At 42.1% G+C, this 17327-nt stretch overlaps 2 protein-coding genes across 7 annotated transcripts in view; both read right to left on the bottom strand.

Moving 5' to 3' along the window:
• Positions 1–6741, bottom strand: part of LOC109870770 (dedicator of cytokinesis protein 9) — a 166269-nt gene extending 159528 nt beyond the window's left edge. For 2 of the 4 annotated variants that reach the window (XM_031805987.1, XM_031805986.1), the window contains exon 1: positions 6299–6739. In XM_031805987.1, coding sequence (XP_031661847.1) covers positions 6299–6415 — 117 coding nt within the window. In that variant the 5' untranslated portion in view covers positions 6416–6739. Of the gene's footprint in view, positions 1–6298 lie in introns of all 4 variants that reach the window. The other 2 variants (XM_031805971.1, XM_031805983.1) reach the window with 2 other exon arrangements.
• A 3403-nt stretch (positions 6742–10144) lies between these two features.
• The window catches only part of LOC109870769 (FERM, ARHGEF and pleckstrin domain-containing protein 1-like), a 116999-nt gene continuing 109816 nt past the window's right edge, over positions 10145–17327 (bottom strand). For all 3 annotated transcript variants that reach the window (XR_004205654.1, XM_031805932.1, XM_031805933.1), the window contains 2 exons: positions 11593–11744; positions 10145–11489 (listed from right to left, as the gene is read on the bottom strand). Coding sequence is in view for 2 of the 3 variants with exons in the window: in XM_031805933.1 (XP_031661793.1) it covers positions 11408–11489; positions 11593–11744 (234 nt within the window). In the remaining variant the exon portion in view is untranslated. The remainder of the gene's footprint in view (positions 11490–11592; positions 11745–17327) is intronic.

Here is a 17327-nt window from a genome sequence, read left to right as displayed (position 1 = left end):
CATCTCTACTGTTCCTGACGGGGAACAACAGTATCCATTCACCAGGTTCACAGGGCCAAGCTCAACACTGGATTCATGACCGCATAGGGCTTGAAAAGTGAATTACATATTTATATACACATCCATAAAAACAAGTCGAAAGAAAGTCCACCTTACGGGCACTCTATCCCACACAACATTAGGCTACATTAAACACCCTTTCATTTCCCCTTAATCACAATTAGAAAAGGTAAGAGAAAGACAAGCCATGGTCATTTTGAAGGATTGTCCATTTTACAAAAGACACCTCTCACATAATCCAGTACAGGGTCAAAGGTCAGGCAATGGCTATCCACCAGAGTCCTCTCACATAATCCGGTACAGGGTCAAAGGTCAATTCTGTCTCAGCCTCCAGTATCTATGCTGCAGTAGTTTATGCGTCGGGGGGCTAGGGTCAGTCTGTTATATCTGGAGTATTTCTCCAGTCATATTCACTGTTCTGTGTGAATTTAAGTATGCACTCTCTAACTCTCTCTCTCTCTCTTTCTTTCTTTCTTTCTTTCTCTCTCTCAGAGGACCATGCCTCAGGACTACCTGGCCCGATGACTCCTTGCTGTCCCCTGTCCACCTGGGCGTGCTGCTGCTCCAGGTTCAACTGTTCTGCCTGTGGCTATGGAACCCTGACCTGTCCACCGGACGTGCTACCTGTCCCAGACCTGCTGTTTTCAACTCTCTAGAGACAGCAGGAGAGGTAGAGATGAATGGTCGGCTATGAAAAGCCAACTGACATCTACTCCTGAGGTGCTGACCTGTTGCACCCTCGACATCCACTGTGATTATTGTTATTTGACCCTGCTGGTCACCTATGAACATTTGAACATCTTGGCCATGTTCTGTTATAATCTCCACCCGGCACAACCAGAAGAGGACTGGCCACCCCATATAGCCTGGTTCCTCTCTAGAGTTTTTCCTAGCCACTGTGCTTCTACACCTGCATTGTGTGCTGTTTGGGGTTTTAGGCTGGGTTTCTGTACAGCACTTTGAGATATCAGCTGATGTACGAAGGGCTTTATAAATACATTTGATTTGATTTGAATGGCTATCTGCCAGAGTCAAAGACTTATCGAAATTACACTGGAGACAATGTTCCTGGTCTGTGGCACGACCACCTGATGAGTTGTCTGTCTGTACACTGATGTGAGGGTTGTTGAGCTGTCTGTCTGTACACTGATGTGAGGGTTGTTGAGCTGTCTGTCTGTACACTGATGTGAGGGTTGTTGAGCTGTCTGTCTGTACACTGATGTGAGGGTTGTTGAGCTGTCTGTCTGTACACTGATGTGAGGGTTGCTCACAACAACACTGTGACTGCTACTATAAATTACTCCTGAAGAAAAAGCATCATGGATGATAACAAAAGACTGCGAGTGAAAGAGGGAAATGAACAATTACACGGAGAGTTAGTGGCTTGACGACTGTTTGTTGATGCTCAGTAGGTCAGTTTAATTGAGACAGGAAATGCTCTGCTGTACCGCCTGCCAAACAGTTTATGCGGTGTCCGATTTCTCCATCGCCCTCTGTGACGAACAAAGGGCCCCCCGCGAGGCTCCCGCGGCCTTGGCTATTCAGATATGACAGGCCTGGACCATATGACAGGCCTGGAGGCTGTGTGAGATGATTTCCCTCCCCCAGGTTCCCACCAACAGCAGGGCCAGGGAGGATCTAAGTCTATCAACATTAGCTGAAATGCAACATGGACTATTGATTGCAATTACACAACCAATTACACAACCGCCCCCCAATTACACAACAGCTGCTTTCTAGCACTTGTGCTGTCATTGTAGCTGTCATCAATGGGCTAAGACCATCAGCCCATCAGACCATCAGCCTATCAGACAATCAGCCCATCAGCCCATCAGACCATCAGCCCATCAGCCCATCAGACCATCAGCCCATCAGACCATCAGCCCATCAGACCATCAGCCCATCAGCCCATCAGCCCATCAGCCCATCAGCCCATCAGACCATCAGCCCATCAAACCATCAGACCATCAGCCCATCAGCCCATCAGCCCATCAGACAATCAGACAATCAGACAATCAGACCATCAGCCCAACAGCCCATCAGCCTGGTACATCAGAGAAGATAGCTTCCACACCTTCCCAAACAAGGAAAGCAGAGCTAGAATACAGAGCCCTTAATTTGAGAGGAATATTTTCTAAAGTGGCCAAGGCATTTCTGTTTAATCTAATAATCGGGACAGAGAGAGAGCGAGAGAGAGAGACAGAGAAAGAGACAGACAGACAGAGAGAGAGAGACAGACAGAGTGAGTGCTAAATCCTGTTTTGTTTCAAAGGTAGACTTTTGAGTTGCTGCCGTCACCACCAGCGTCAGCAGCAACACATTCAAAGCTGATGACGTCCATTATGGTTCTAATGGTATTCACAGAGAGAAACCTGGGTATTCACAGAGAGAACCCTGGGTATTCACAGAGAGAACCCTGGGTATTCACAGAGAGAAAACAGGGTATTCACAGAGAGAAACCTGGGTATTCACAGAGAGAAACCTGGGTATTCACAGAGAGAACCCTGGGTATTCACAGAGAGAACCCTGGGTATTCACAGAGAGAAACCTGGGTATTCACAGAGAGAAACCTGGGTATTCACAGAGAGAAAACAGGGTATTCACAGAGAGAAACCTGGGTATTCACAGAGAGAAACCTGGGTATTCACAGAGAGAACCCTGGGTATTCACAGAGAGAACCCTGGGTATTCACAGAGAGAACCCTGGCTCTGCTCTGGGCAGGGAGAAACAGAGAGACATCTCAGGGATGGGCCCTATCCACTGGCACGTCACTCTACTCCAACAATAAACAAAGGGTCTCTGCCCAGTGTGTCCTCTCAGAAACATCATAACCTGGCTAATAAGTAGAAGAGTGGACAGTGTATGCTTCCAAAATCCAACATTTGCATTGATCCAATCCATGACTTTCTAGTTTGAGCCATACAATATCTAACGACCAAAGATAATCTATTCAGCTCATTATGACTTCTTAGTGGCCATTTTGGATTACAATCTTTCAGGCAGAAAGAGTACAATACATTTGTGTTGTAATGTAGACTGAAATCCAATCGTCCAGAATGGTGGGGGATCCGTCACAATCTCCCCGTTACGTTGCTGAAAGAGATCCTGCTCTGCCTCTGAGGGTATTTACATGTTTCACCGAGGAATTACTTACAAGATGTGTGTGTGTGTGTGTGTGTGTGTGTGTGTGTGTGTGTGTGTGTGTGTGTGTGTGTGTGTGTGTGTGTGTGTGTGTGTGTGTGTGTGCGTGTGTGTGTGGACAGAGGTCTCGTGTGCAATCATATTCCTGTCCCATTCCACTGAGAGTCCCCACTTCACCAGAACAACAGAGCTGTGCTTCCAGCTTCATGACTCCTACCAGCCACCATACGTTGGCCGCCAGTTGGAGGATGTCAAATAATATTCATGCAGCAGCTGTAACCAGTCCATTCTCAACTTGGGAGTTGTCCTTAGTCGGTCATATTCACAATGGCTTCCTTCTAAAAATGCATATCCCTCGTCTCCTCCTCCTCCAGAATCCTTTGTCTGAATAAATAATATGAAGGTGTGGTGACAGAGAGCCTGGACGGTAACAGAGAGCCTGGGCGGTAACAGAGAGCCTGGGCGGTAACAGAGAGCCTGGACGGTAACAGAGAGCCTGGACGGTAACAGAGAGCCTGGACGGTAACAGAGAGCCTGGACGGTAACAGAGAGCGTGGACGGTAACAGAGAGCCTGGACGGTAACAGAGAGCGTGGACGGTAACAGAGGGCCTGGGCGGTAACAGAGAGCCTGGACGGTAACAGAGAGCCTGGACGGTAACAGAGAGCCTGGACGGTAACAGAGAGCCTGGACGGTAACAGAGAGCCTGGACGGTAACAGAGAGCCTGGGCGGTAACAGAGAGCCTGGGCGGTAACAGAGAGCCTGGGCGGTAACAGAGAGCCTGGGCGGTAACAGAGAGCCTGGACGGTAACAGAGGGCCTGGGCGGTAACAGAGAGCGTGGACGGTAACAGAGAGCCTGGACGGTAACAGAGAGCCTGGACGGTAACAGAGAGCCTGGACGGTAACAGAGAGCCTGGGCGGTAACAGAGAGCCTGGACGGTAACAGAGGGCCTGGGCGGTAACAGAGAGCGTGGACGGTAACAGAGAGCCTGGACGGTAACAGAGAGCCTGGGCGGTAACAGAGAGCCTGGACGGTAACAGAGAGCCTGGACGGTAACAGAGAGCCTGGACGGTAACAGAGAGCCTGGGCGGTAACAGAGAGCCTGGACGGTAACAGAGAGCCTGGACGGTAACAGAGAGCCTGGACGGTAACAGAGAGCCTGGACGGTAACAGAGAGCCTGGACGGTAACAGAGAGCCTGGACGGTAACAGAGAGCCTAGACTTGACCAACTAAATCAAACAATTAATACAATAACTAGGGTCAGAACAAATGACTCCGAAACCACAACAAACACAGTACACAGACACACACACAAAAGTGTAAGCTCCTTTCTCCCAGAGCATTTGCAAAATGTATATTTAGGTATCAAATCAAACTGTATTTGTCACATGCGCCGGAAACAACAGACCTTACAGTGAAAAGCTTTACTTACAGGCCCTTAATCAACAATGCAGTTCAAGAAGAGTTAAGAAAATATTTACTAAATAAACTAAAGTAAAAAAAATCGAATAAATCAAAAAGTAACACAATAAATGTACATAACAATAATGAGGATATATACAGGGGGTACCGGTACCGAGTCAATGTACAGGTTAGTCAAGGTCATTTGTAAAGTGACTATACACGGTAAAAACAATTGCAGGGGGGGGGAAGCTGTTAAGAAGCCTTTTGGACCTAGACGTGGCGCTCCGGTACCACTTGCCGTGCATTAGCAGAGAGAACAGTCTATGACTATGGTGGTTGGAGTCTTTGGCAATTTTTAGGGCCTTTCTCTGACACCGCCTGGTGTAGAGGTCTTGGATGGCAGGCAGGTTAGCCTCGGTAATGTACTGGACCGTACGCACTACTCTCTGTAGCGCCTTGTGGTCAAAGGCCGAGCAGTTGCCATACCAGGCGGTATCAGGATGCTCTCGATGGTGCCACTGTACAACTTTTTGAGGATCTGAGGACCCATGACAAATCATTTCAGTCTCCTGAGGGGGAATATGCATTGTCATCACAACTGTCTTGGTGTGTTTGGACCATGATAGTTTGTTGGTGATGTGGACACCAAGAAACTCTAAGCTCTCAACCTGCTCCTCTACAGCCCCGTCGATTAGAACGGGGGCGTGCTCGGCACTCCTTTTCCTTTGTCTTGCTCACGTTGAGGGAGAGGTTGTTGTGCTGGCACCACACTGCCAGGTCTCTGATCTCCTCCCTATTGGCTGTCTCATCGTTATCGTTGATCAGGCCTACCATTGTTGTGTCGTCGGCAAACTTAATGATGATGTTGGAGTCGTGCTTGGCCCCGCAGTCATGGGTGAACAGGGAGCACAGGAGGGGGCTAAGCAGACACTTAAAAAACGTATTCCTTATGATGAATTGTTTTACTGTCTGTTTTGCCATTTATTAATGTGTTATTCAATGCGTTTCTAGTCAGCCAAATTCTATATTTTTATCAAATAATTGTTTTATATATCTTATTATTTTTTATTTTTTACATTCATGGGTCTTAAAATTCTAAATTAAATATTTAAAAGATCAACCTTAAAACATTTCCATATGTTAGCTTAGTAGAATCCCCTCTACCCCAAAGGTTAGAATTATTTTAAATATCCATAATTATCCATGTAGCCTATAGGCCTACCGTTGCTGCTGTGTGCCTCTATCTCATCTGCATATTGGATCAACGAAAGAAGGATGGGATTGACCTTAATGGAGGATCAGAGGGTGAAACCTGTTTAACTAGAATGGAATAAAACTCAATAACGTGAGGCAGGTGAAGATGACAAAACACACCTAAAGAAATGTAAACAAATAAAAGGTCAAGTCAAATAGTATGTAAAACCTCCCAACATGGAATGCATCCTTTCATGCTTTCAAGTACTTATACAAAATGGAATTCAGATCTTATTGGGACACATGTTGAGTAAGAGTATCCTAGCGCTCCACCAGCTGACCTCCGGTCAGAACTCTAGAGACACATGGACAGGTTGGGTGACACCTCGATGGGCTACAAAGTAATAACACACAAGGCACAATGGCAGACAGATGTATGATAGAAAAAAAGCGAAAGATTACGTAGAGAAAGAAGGTATGGAAATGGTGTACTTACAATAAACACGGAGGTCCTGACAACCTCAGAGACACTTTGCCTTAGTTCAGCCGCAGTGCCAGGTTTACTTAGTCCCCTTGTAAATTTCCTGGTCTCCGGATGTACTGGAACAGACATTGTCGAGTTCTGCCTTTCATCAATTTCTTTTAAGAATTGATTAAACGTCAAATAAAAGTTCAAACTGAATTCATAAACCGGTTAATTAATCAGTTTATTCAACCCCACTAGTGCGCACATTGAGTTTGAAACTGGATCATGTTTAGGTGGTTGAGTATGCCTTTTTGAAATCATAATTTGCACCAATTACAAGTGAAAGTTGTATTTTATTACTTTCACTTGTAGCCGTTACATTCCCCCGCGGAGTTATTGTTGTCATAATAAACCATTCTTCAGAGCTGTCACGGTCTCATTACCGCTGCCCCTCCGTCTCCAAATGGTCGGTGACGGTGTAGGCTCATGCGACGACGTCAGCCAGAAGAAATCACTAGTATTCTGCCAGCAACACAAATAACGTCACGTCCATATGGTAATGTCGAAACCTTCAAAATAAAAGCCCCCATTTCAAAACATTGCAATGTGGATAACTAATTTAAAGAATAAATAATTGTAATCAATTGCCACTTTTATTGTACCAACAAGAAAAGGCAATAAGTATAAAAACAAATAAAACATATGGTTTAAAAAACATTTTTTCAGCCTAATAATGGCAAAATACAATGTTCACACTGGTATACTGAGAATACTGGGCTGTAGACCTGTTATAGACCTGTTATAACGACCAATGATGGACTGGCATACCTGTCATAATGACCAATGATGGACTGGCATACCTGTTATAGCGACCAATGATGGACTGGCATACCTGTCATAACAACCAATGATGGACTGGCATACCTGTCATAACGACCAATGATGGACTGGCATACCTGTCATAACGACCAATGATGGACTGACATACCTGTCATAAGGACCAATGATGGACTGACATACCTGTCATAAGGACCAATGATGGACTGGTATACCTGTCATAACAACCAATGATGGACTGACATACCTGTCATAAGGACCAATGATGGACTGGTATACCTGTCATAACGACCAATGATGGACTGGTATACCTGTCATAAGGACCAATGATGGAATGACATACCTGTCATAAGGACCAATGATGGACTGGTATACCTGTCATAAGGACCAATGATGGACTGACATACCTGTCATAAGGACCAATGATGGACTGACATACCTGTCATAATGACCAATGATGGACTGGTATACCTGTCATAAGGACCAATGATGGACTGGCATACCTGTCATAACAACCAATGATGGACTGGCATACCTGTCATAACGACCAATGATGGACTGGTATACCTGTCATAAGGACCAATGATGGAATGACATACCTGTCATAAGGACCAATGATGGACTGGTATACCTGTCATAAGGACCAATGATGGACTGACATACCTGTCATAAGGACCAATGATGGACTGACATACCTGTCATAATGACCAATGATGGACTGGTATACCTGTCATAAGGACCAATGATGGACTGGCATACCTGTCATAACAACCAATGATGGACTGGCATACCTGGTCTAAAGTTATACTGTTACACATACAAGAAGATGCACTGCAATACGATGAGAGACAGTGTAGGCCAGACACAACATCAAACATACACATTCATGAAAAAACAACAAGAAGGACAGTTTAAGGACTCTTACCCCTCCCTTCCACAACACAACTTCCAGCGCACGTTTACTGTGATCACTGTGGTTGTACTCGCTTTAAGTTACCGTTTTAACAGTGGTCAAGTAGGCTACTGTGGCTATTTGATCATAATGTAGGTCTACCAGAGTGGCCTACCATCAAAAACAATGGAGAAAAATGTAGCCCATCATATTTTAGCATGGAAATAGCTGTTCTATAATTCAGCCTATAGTAGCAGACAATATATTCCATGAGTTGTGTTGTTTGATGCAAGAAACCACTTTACAAAATAAAATACATTATTATTCCCATACTATTACTACAAAGAATCAGTCAAATTATGCTTCCCTCTGCCTATTGGCTACTTATTCAAGCCTGTCTCAAAATATAACACTGCCCCTTTAAGGCTACCCCATTTAGAGGGAACATTGGTCTCAATTAATCCAAAGGTTGGCTTCTTGGACTTGGGTCGGACTAATTCATTGATCATCTGTCCAAAGTGTCAGAAAATAGAACTGATTGTTACTGGGCCTCGGTCTTATTTAAAGTCCTAAGAAAACACAAATATCAGGATGAAATACACTTTTCACCAGTTTTATACTTTACTAGGGGATTGATTGGAAAATAGTGGTTGTTTTAACTTGTGCTCTTTCCAACCTCACAATTGCTGGGTAGCATCTCCTACAGAAATCTCTCTTTTGATTGATCTACTGACACAGTCCCGCCCCCCCCCCGTCCCCCCCGAAATGAACAATATTTGGTTAGCCGAAACCCTGCTGAGTATTTCCCATGCCACTTTAGCCGAGACATGTAGAAAAGTTCTCTCTACAAGCCAATCTGCATCCCATGTACAGTCCATAACAGTGTATTGCTTTGGGGGCTATGGAGGGGGGGGGGAGTGAACAAATTGCTGTTGGATGTGTACAACACAGTCCTCGTCAAGAACTGCACATATTTGGTTTGTAGATCCCAGGCGGAGTATTTCCCAGCCCAGTTTATATTAGACAGGCAGTACATTATTTTCTCTACAACCCAATACTGTAAGTATCCCATATACCTTGTATTACATTGCAGTGAATTGAGTTTGTGGAGTAAGGACTCACCAGCACTCTGTATTAAAACTGTTGCCTAGCACAAGAGGCCCATTTAAGTTTAGCTGATTCTATTAAGTCGTTCTGATAACACACACATATATATATATATATATATATATATATATTTGTATTTTATTGAAAGAGTATTTCTTTAAATATAGCCTACAGGACACCTTTCAAAATCCCAATGTGTAAACTTTCAAAAGGAATGCCGTCATAAATAATACAATATTATATCAAATACGTCAAATTGATCAATTTATTCTTTTCAAAGGTGGTTGCAATGCTGTGAAAAACAGTTGTACTGCACTACAGTGCTAACAAAAATCGATACTCCCCAAGTTTAGCATGTTTTGGAAGGGGGACTCTTATTTAAAAAAAAAAAATATATATATATATATATTGAATCGTGGTGCCAGCATATTATCCTGCTGCTAAGGAGAACGGTAATCCATGACGTAATCTGCGTGCTCGGTTCTGGAAACAGCGGCGGCACTATTCTGTACTCCTCCACACTTCATTCATGTACAAAGACCTGCCCACTTTACTTTCTATATGAGCACGCTATGAATGTATGCTACTGTAATTATTTTTACAATTATATTTATGGGTAAAAAAACAAAAAAAAACGTGGAAAGAAGATACCATGCACTGTCTTTCTGTTCCATAGGGGAACGAATTGTTCAATGAATTGAATATTTAAGCGTTAAACGTGTAGAATTCAAATGTAGTTAAGTTCACAACATTTCAAAATTCGACATTTTAAGAGGAAATGGCAATAACCAAGTTCGTTTTTAGGAGGCCTATGTCGATTTCTCCTTTCATCAGATGGAAATCATGAGTGCAATAACTTCGGGGGCAGTGGCCAATGTGACGAGCACAACGGAACAGGCTTTAAGTTATTGATCAATGATACCGCCTATGGGTCATACAAGAAACAACATTTTAATAATATTGTAGAGCGCATTGAAGTGAAAGTGGTCCAAAACATTGAAAGTTAACTATTGTGGACCATGCAAATAAAACTCACAATACAATGTTCAAATAAATGTTTATTTTTTATTGCTTTCAATAAGAGCTTTCTCTGTTGTCTGGCAGCACACCCCCAATACCCTCTGGAATGCTACACTTCATAAACCCTGTCTGTCATATGCATATATCCATTTCATTTCAATTCCCAAATGTCTCTTACATATGGGCAGCCTAGTCCAACAAGGGCAATGGTGCTTGGAACTGAAAGTTGATATTTTGGTTCGCGCATATTCTTTAAAGCTTTCCATTACAGTGTCCTTCATAATACACAGATTGTGATCATGTCTCACACTATTACATTTGAAATATAATATTATTCAGAAAACCCTCAGCGGTATCCACACGACAAAGATCCTCATGTAAGATAAATATTCACTATGCTTGGCGAATAATGGCGTTAGTGGTGATGGTAACTAACCTGATCGTTTTCAAAGTAGTTTTAGAGTTATGTCAATAGTACAACTACATAGTTGGATATCTTTACTGATCATCCATGTTTTCACAAGGTTACTCACATTCTCCAGAGACATCTTATATTGATATATATTTATATATATTTTTTAAAGTATTTTAATGTGGCCTGTTTAACGACACATTTTAAGTCTCCTCCCCACTGACGTAATATAAATGCAGTGTAAAATCTAGGACAATGGTAGACCTGTTTTGACATTTGCAGTGTAAAATCTAGGACAATGGTAGACCTGTTTTGACACTCAAGCTGTTGGATTTCAAAACAGCTTTTTTTGTTTCGTTTTCCCCCCATTAAATGAACAAGGAGACAAAAGACCTTGAGGATGCAGTGATATCCTAAATTAAAAACAGGTTTTAAAAAAACAACAACAACAGCAGAATCAGTTTCCACCATAAAACGATCCAATGACAGAATGTGAAAACAGAAGTATAGTATGTGCTCCGTTAGAAAACAGTATAAAATGACATCCTACAAAAAAAAGAGAGATTCAGAGCAGAGTATAAAAAAAGATGCTGAAAATGTCTGTCTCTGTTTGCAGTCTAAACCAGCGGACACGTCACCGCATCAATAAGCACCAAGATTGTGCATGGACACTGTTAATGGTCACACGTCCCAGATCCATGGAGAAAAGGAAATCAACAGATTCCAGACAAGTGAATGTGTGGTGCCAGCTTGCTGCTTGAGGGAGTCGTAGTGTGAAGAGAGGCTGTATGTGGCCAGACCCTATGGGGGAGGTTGTGGTGAGGAGAAGAGGCACGGGGAGACAGGGAGAGAATCCCCGCTGCTCTTTGGGTCAGTACGGATGGGACTCTTTCCGGCTCAGAATGCGGTTATGGCTGGCAGAGACTGTGGCGCTGCGAATGACCTCCATCCACCTGTATGAAGAGAAAGAGACAAAGGGTTTCACATCCAGTAGACACATATACTATCTACTGTATTTACGGTACACAATACCAAATATACAGAATTGTACTGTACCTGTCAAAGTTGTACTCGCTCTCAGATCTGAAGTAGTAGACGTGGGATTTGAAATGCAGTTTGAAGACATAGTCTTTGTGGATGTTTTCAGACTCAGTGGGGATGGTGACAGAGTAGCCCAACAGGGGGAGACTGGCCAGTGGATAGTCATCCTGGAGAGAGGGGAAAGGACCAAACAGTCAAAAGCATTCTGAATTTCATGGAGCTGCTCACTTTCACTACGAATATACTTTACATCACATTTATGCTTTGATGATGTACAGTATATTAAAATATGGCAAAATGCCCAGGGGCTACAGGTCGTAGAACATGTGCTATGACAAAGCAACTGACTATTGCGTAACTAACACTGGTGGTGATCCCAATGGATTCAGGGGAGCTGTGCCTAAAGGGAGAGCAGATAGTCCGGCATGGGAATGTGTACGACTCCCTTACATGGAGCACGGAAATCCCACAGAGAGATGGGATATTCTGACATGCAACACGGATCTGAAATCCCACAGAGAGACGACATATTCTGACATGGAACACGGATCTGAAATCCCACAGAGAGATGAGATATTCAAATCAAATCACATTGTATTGGTCACATACACATGGTTAGCAGATGTTAATGGTCACATACACATGGTTAGCAGATGTTAATGGTCACATACACATGGTTAGCAGATGTTAATGGTCACATGGTTAGCAGATGTTAATGGTCACATACACATGGTTAGCAGATGTTAATGGTCACATACACATGGTTAGCAGATGTTAATGGTCACATACACATGGTTAGCAGATGTTAATGGTCACATACACATGGTTAGCAGATGTTAATGGTCACATACACATGGTTAGCAGATGTTAATGGTCACATACACATGGTTAGCAGATGTTAATGGTCACATACACATGGTTAGCAGATGTTATTGGTCACATACACATGGTTAGCAGATGTTATTGGTCACATACACATGGTTAGCAGATGTTAATGGTCACATACACATGGTTAGCAGATGTTAATGGTCACATACACATGGTTAGCAGATGTTAATGGTCACATACACATGGTTAGCAGATGTTATTGGTCACATACACATGGTTAGCAGATGTTAATGGTCACATACACATGGTTAGCAGATGTTAATGGTCACATACACATGGTCAGCAGATGTTAATGGTCACATACACATGGTTAGCAGATGTTAATGGTCACATACACATGGTTAGCAGATGTTATTGGTCACATACACATGGTTAGCAGATGTTAATGGTCACATACACATGGTTAGCAGATGTTAATGGTCACATACACATGGTTAGCAGATGTTAATGGTCACATACACATGGTTAGCAGATGTTATTGGTCACATACACATGGTTAGCAGATGTTAATGGTCACATACACATGGTTAGCAGATGTTAATGGTCACATACACATGGTTAGCAGATGTTAATGGTCACATACACATGGTTAGCAGATGTTATTGGTCACATACACATGGTTAGCAGATGTTATTGGTCACATACACATGGTTAGCAGATGTTAATGGTCACATACACATGGTTAGCAGATGTTAATGGTCACATACACATGGTTAGCAGATGTTAATGGTCACATACACATGGTTAGCAGATGTTATTGGTCACATACACATGGTTAGCAGATGTTAATGGTCACATACACATGGTTAGCAGATGTTAATGGTCACATACACATGGTTAGCAGATGTTAATGGTCACATACACATGGTTAGCAGATGTTAATGGTCACATACACATGGTTAGCAGATGTTATTGGTCACATACACATGGTTAGCAGATGTTAATGGTCACATACACATGGTTAGCAGATGTTAATGGTCACATACACATGGTTAGCAGATGTTAATGGTCACATACACATGGTTAGCAGATGTTATTGGTCACATACACATGGTTAGCAGATGTTAATGGTCACATACACATGGCTAGCAGATGTTAATGGTCACATACACATGGTTAGCAGATGTTAATGGTCACATACACATGGTTAGCAGATGTTAATGGTCACATACACATGGTTAGCAGATGTTATTGGTCACATACACATGGTTAGCAGATGTTAATGGTCACATACACATGGTTAGCAGATGTTAATGGTCACATACACATGGTTAGCAGATGTTAATGGTCACATACACATGGTTAGCAGATGTTAATGGTCACATACACATGGTTAGCAGATGTTAATGGTCACATACACATGGTTAGCAGATGTTATTGGTCACATACACATGGTTAGCAGATGTTAATGGTCACATACACATGGTTAGCAGATGTTAATGGTCACATACACATGGTTAGCAGATGTTAATGGTCACATACACATGGTTAGCAGATGTTAATGGTCACATACACATGGTTAGCAGATGTTAATGGTCACATACACATGGTTAGCAGATGTTAATGGTCACATACACATGGTTAGCAGATGTTATTGGTCACATACACATGGTTAGCAGATGTTAATGGTCACATACACATGGTTAGCAGATGTTAATGGTCACATGGTTAGCAGATGTTAATGGTCACATGGTTAGCAGATGTTAATGGTCACATACACATGGTTAGCAGATGTTAATGGTCACATACACATGGTTAGCAGATGTTAAAGGTCACATGGTTAGCAGATGTTAATGGTCACATACACATGGTTAGCAGATGTTAATGGTCACATACACATGGTTAGCAGATGTTAATGGTCACATGGTTAGCAGATGTTAATGGTCACATGGTTAGCAGATGTTAATGGTCACATGGTTAGCAGATGTTAATGGTCACATACACATGGTTAGCAGATGTTAATGGTCACATACACATGGTTAGCAGATGTTAATGGTCACATACACATGGTTAGCAGATGTTAATGGTCACATGGTTAGCAGATGTTAATGGTCACATACACATGGTTAGCAGATGTTAATGGTCACATACACATGGTTAGCAGATGTTATTGGTCACATACACATGGTTAGCAGATGTTAATGGTCACATACAAATGATTAGCAGATGTTAATGGTCACATGGTTAGCAGATGTTAATGGTCACATGCACATGGTTAGCAGATGTTAATGGTCACATACACATGGTTAGCAGATGTTATTGGTCACATACACATGGTTAGCAGATGTTAATGGTCACATACACATGGTTAGCAGATGTTAATGGTCACATACACATGGTTAGCAGATGTTAATGGTCACATACACATGGTTAGCAGATGTTAATGGTCACATACACATGGTTAGCAGATGTTATTGGTCACATACACATGGTTAGCAGATGTTAACGGTCACATACACATGGTTAGCAGATGTCAATGGTCACATACACATGGTTAGCAGATGTTAATGGTCACATACACATGGTTAGCAGATGTTAATGGTCACATACACATGGTTAGCAGATGTTAATGGTCACATACACATGGTTAGCAGATGTTAATGGTCACATGGTTAGCAGATGTTAATGGTCACATACACATGGTTAGCAGATGTTAATGGTCACATGGTTAGCAGATGTTAATGGTCACATACACATGGTTAGCAGATGTTAATGGTCACATGGTTAGCAGATGTTAATGGTCACATACACATGGTTAGCAGATGTTAATGGTCACATGGTTAGCAGATGTTAATGGTCACATACACATGGTTAGCAGATGTTAATGGTCACATGGTTAGCAGATGTTAATGGTCACATACACATGGTTAGCAGATGTTAATGGTCACATGGTTAGCAGATGTTAATGGTCACATGGTTAGCAGATGTTAATGGTCACATGGTTAGCAGATGTTAATGGTCACATACACATGGTTAGCAGATGTTAATGGTCACATACACATGGTTAGCAGATGTTAATGGTCACATACACATGGTTAGCAGATGTTAATGGTCACATGGTTAGCAGATGTTAATGGTCACATACACATGGTTAGCAGATGTTAATGGTCACATACACATGGTTAGCAGATGTTATTGGTCACATACACATGGTTAGCAGATGTTAATGGTCACATACAAATGGTTAGCAGATGTTAATGGTCACATGGTTAGCAGATGTTAATGGTCACATGCACATGGTTAGCAGATGTTAATGGTCACATACACATGGTTAGCAGATGTTATTGGTCACATACACATGGTTAGCAGATGTTAATGGTCACATACACATGGTTAGCAGATGTTAATGGTCACATACACATGGTTAGCAGATGTTAATGGTCACATACACATGGTTAGCAGATGTTAATGGTCACACACACATGGTTAGCAGATGTTATTGGTCACATACACATGGTTAGCAGATGTTAATGGTCACATACACATGGTTAGCAGATGTTAATGGTCATATACACATGGTTAGCAGATGTTAATGGTCACATACACATGGTTAGCAGATGTTAATGGTCACATACACATGGTTAACAGATGTTAATGGTCACATACACATGGTTAGCAGATGTTAATGGTCACATGGTTAGCAGATGTTAATGGTCACATACACATGGTTAGCAGATGTTAATGGTCACATGGTTAGCAGATGTTAACGGTCACATACACATGGTTAGCAGATGTTAATGGTCACATGGTTAGCAGATGTTAATGGTCACATACACATGGTTAGCAGATGTTAATGGTCACATGGTTAGCAGATGTTAATGGTCACATACACATGGTTAGCAGATGTTAATGGTCACATACACATGGTTAGCAGATGTTAATGGTCACATGGTTAGCAGATGTTAATGGTCACATACACATGGTTAGCAGATGTTAATGGTCACATGGTTAGCAGATGTTAATGGTCACATGGTTAGCAGATGTTAATGGTCACATGGTTAGCAGATGTTAATGGTCACATACACATGGTTAGCAGATGTTAATGGTCACATACACATGGTTAGCAGATGTTAATGGTCACATACACATGGTTAGCAGATGTTAATGGTCACATGGTTAGCAGATGTTAATGGTCACATACACATGGTTAGCAGATGTTAATGGTCACATACACATGGTTAGCAGATGTTATTGGTCACATACACATGGTTAGCAGATGTTAATGGTCACATACAAATGGTTAGCAGATGTTAATGGTCACATGGTTAGCAGATGTTAATGGTCACATGCACATGGTTAGCAGATGTTAATGGTCACATACACATGGTTAGCAGATGTTATTGGTCACATACACATGGTTAGCAGATGTTAATGGTCACATACACATGGTTAGCAGATGTTAATGGTCACATACACATGGTTAGCAGATGTTAATGGTCACATACACATGGTTAGCAGATGTTAATGGTCACATACACATGGTTAGCAGATGTTATTGGTCACATACACATGGTTAGCAGATGTTAATGGTCACATACACATGGTTAGCAGATGTTAATGGTCACATACACATGGTTAGCAGATGTTAATGGTCACATACACATGGTTAGCAGATGTTAATGGTCACATACACATGGTTAGCAGAGGTTAATGGTCACATACACATGGTTAGCAGATGTTAATGGTCACATGGTTAGCAGATGTTAATGGTCACATACACATGGTTAGCAGATGTTAATGGTCACATGGTTAGCAGATGTTATTGGTCACATACACATGGTTAGCAGATGTTATTGGTCACATGCACACGGTTAGCAGATGTTATTGGTCACATACACATGGTTAGCAGATGTTATTGGTCA

Source organism: Oncorhynchus kisutch, linkage group LG26 (genome assembly GCF_002021735.2).
Source record: "Oncorhynchus kisutch isolate 150728-3 linkage group LG26, Okis_V2, whole genome shotgun sequence".
NCBI classification, from domain to species: Eukaryota; Metazoa; Chordata; class Actinopteri; order Salmoniformes; family Salmonidae; genus Oncorhynchus; species Oncorhynchus kisutch.
The sequence above is the reverse complement of the archived record's forward strand: the minus strand, read 5'-3'. Positions and strand labels throughout refer to the sequence as shown.